We start from the raw sequence: 1857 nt of genomic DNA on the forward strand, positions 1-1857 counted from the left end.
ATAATAATAAATAAATCACAATTAAAAACATCCACACACACAGTCTGTACATATTAGTTTTATTGAGACTTTCCAAGATTAATAGTTTAGACATTAGGTAAGTTTTTGATACACATTAAAAAAAAAAGTCTATGTACAAATTTGCATTGTGGGGTATGATTTTTCACCATAAATGTCATTTTTGGATTCAGAACTTCAGTTTACTAAAACAAAAACTATAATGATAAAAAAAGAACATTTAAAAACTAAAATAAAACTCCTAATGTAGATAACGGAAAAACAAAACAAGAGTTAACACATCAAAACAAAGAGCCATAAATCAATATCTCAGATCTCAAACAAACTAAAATATGAAACTGATTTAACGTAGTAATGCAATGCTTACATGACTTTAAGATTAACTGATGAGGCAGCATTTAAAAACAAAAAAAAAACAATGCAAAATAAAAGTACATGGCTCAAGAATCATGATTTCGTCTTTTGTGGTCATAAAAACTGGCTTTATTATACGCTATTGCAACACATATTCACCCCTGAGCAAAATCCAACAAGCTAATATATAAAGCAAAGGACAGAAATAAGAGAAGTGAAAAGCCGCTGGTAATAAAAGTGGTTTCAAACGAACTTTCTGCACAGTTTCCAGCCGGTCTACTCGAAACAAGTGAAGAAACCAAATAATTATTGCATATACAAATAGATGTTCCCATCACGCTCCAGCAGTAAGGATAGATGTCCTGTTAAACGGAGTAAATGCTCAGATGGGTTTGGTTGTGCTGTTGTAGACGAGTTTCTCTGAATCTCCGTAGGTGTGAACGTGTCCGCCGTTAACGGCCACATGCTGATGTTTGTTTCTGCGCTGCTTCTTTCCCTTCAGGAGGCAACATGCGATAACCACCAGCAGGACGGCGATGGCCAAGCCCAGGACGACGGCGATCACGATGGCAGCTGAACAGAGACACGACAGTCACGTTACGGTAATGCATCTGGATATGTCCGGAGATTCAAACAGAGGTACAACAGCAGACTACAGACTAAAGATCTACTCAACATGTTTTTCCAAGGAAAAAAGACATGCAAGGTGCATTATTTTTGCCATTTAGTTTGAGGATACTAGTGCAACAGAAATACCATATGACATGTATTTACCCAAGACAGATCAGGGTCATTATAGTTAACTAAAACTATAAAACATTTGTTACTTTAAATAAAATAAACTTTAATAATAATAAATTATATATATATATATATATTTATTTTTATTTATTTATATATTTTTTTATAAAAACATGCTTTCATAGTAGGCTGAATGTTGTCCCTTTTCAGTTCAAAGCAAAATAAAAGGGATTTGTATTTTTTTCTTTTGGAGAGCACTGTGTTTCAGATGTATTGAAATAACATAAAACAAAACAAACAGTGGTTAGTCATTTTATATATCTGTCACACATGATTTCCAGCTTCCATTCATATTCACTGGCTCCAAGCTTCTGTTCTTGGGCCAGAATAAAAAGACTTTAGGTTAAAAACCTGCATTTATCCATTCTGTTTGGTATTAAATATGCCAAACCAACTCAGTTTGATATATTAACTTAAAACTGCCCCTCACTACTGTAGATGCTGCCTGAAATGGGAAAATGGCAGCAAAATGTTTCCCTTTTACTGCTGAAAAACAATAAACCCTTATAGTTCTGCCAGTCATTTAACAGCCTACAGTTGCCAAAGAAAAACACTTTGATTTACGTTAACTATGATCAAACACTTTATGTCCTTATTCTCAGAGTGCAGCTTCTCATAGCTTGTTGATTTACTCCATGCTTTTGTAATAAAAATGAACTATCATTCTATTGATGGATGTTTTTG

General features: G+C 33.7%; 1 protein-coding gene across 1 annotated transcript in view; it reads right to left on the minus strand.

Annotated features, from left to right (window-relative positions):
* Window positions 1–226: 226 nt before the first annotated feature.
* LOC107716057 (kunitz-type protease inhibitor 1-like) overlaps window positions 227–1857 on the minus strand; it is a 14757-nt gene continuing 13126 nt past the window's right edge. The window contains exon 11 of the mRNA XM_016522381.1: window positions 227–945. Coding sequence (XP_016377867.1) covers window positions 755–945 — 191 coding nt within the window. The 3' untranslated portion in view covers window positions 227–754. The remainder of the gene's footprint in view (window positions 946–1857) is intronic.

Source organism: Sinocyclocheilus rhinocerous, unplaced genomic scaffold, assembly GCF_001515625.1.
Source record: "Sinocyclocheilus rhinocerous isolate Xijiao unplaced genomic scaffold, SAMN03320098_v1.1 scaffold1862, whole genome shotgun sequence".
NCBI lineage: Eukaryota > Metazoa > Chordata > Actinopteri > Cypriniformes > Cyprinidae > Sinocyclocheilus > Sinocyclocheilus rhinocerous.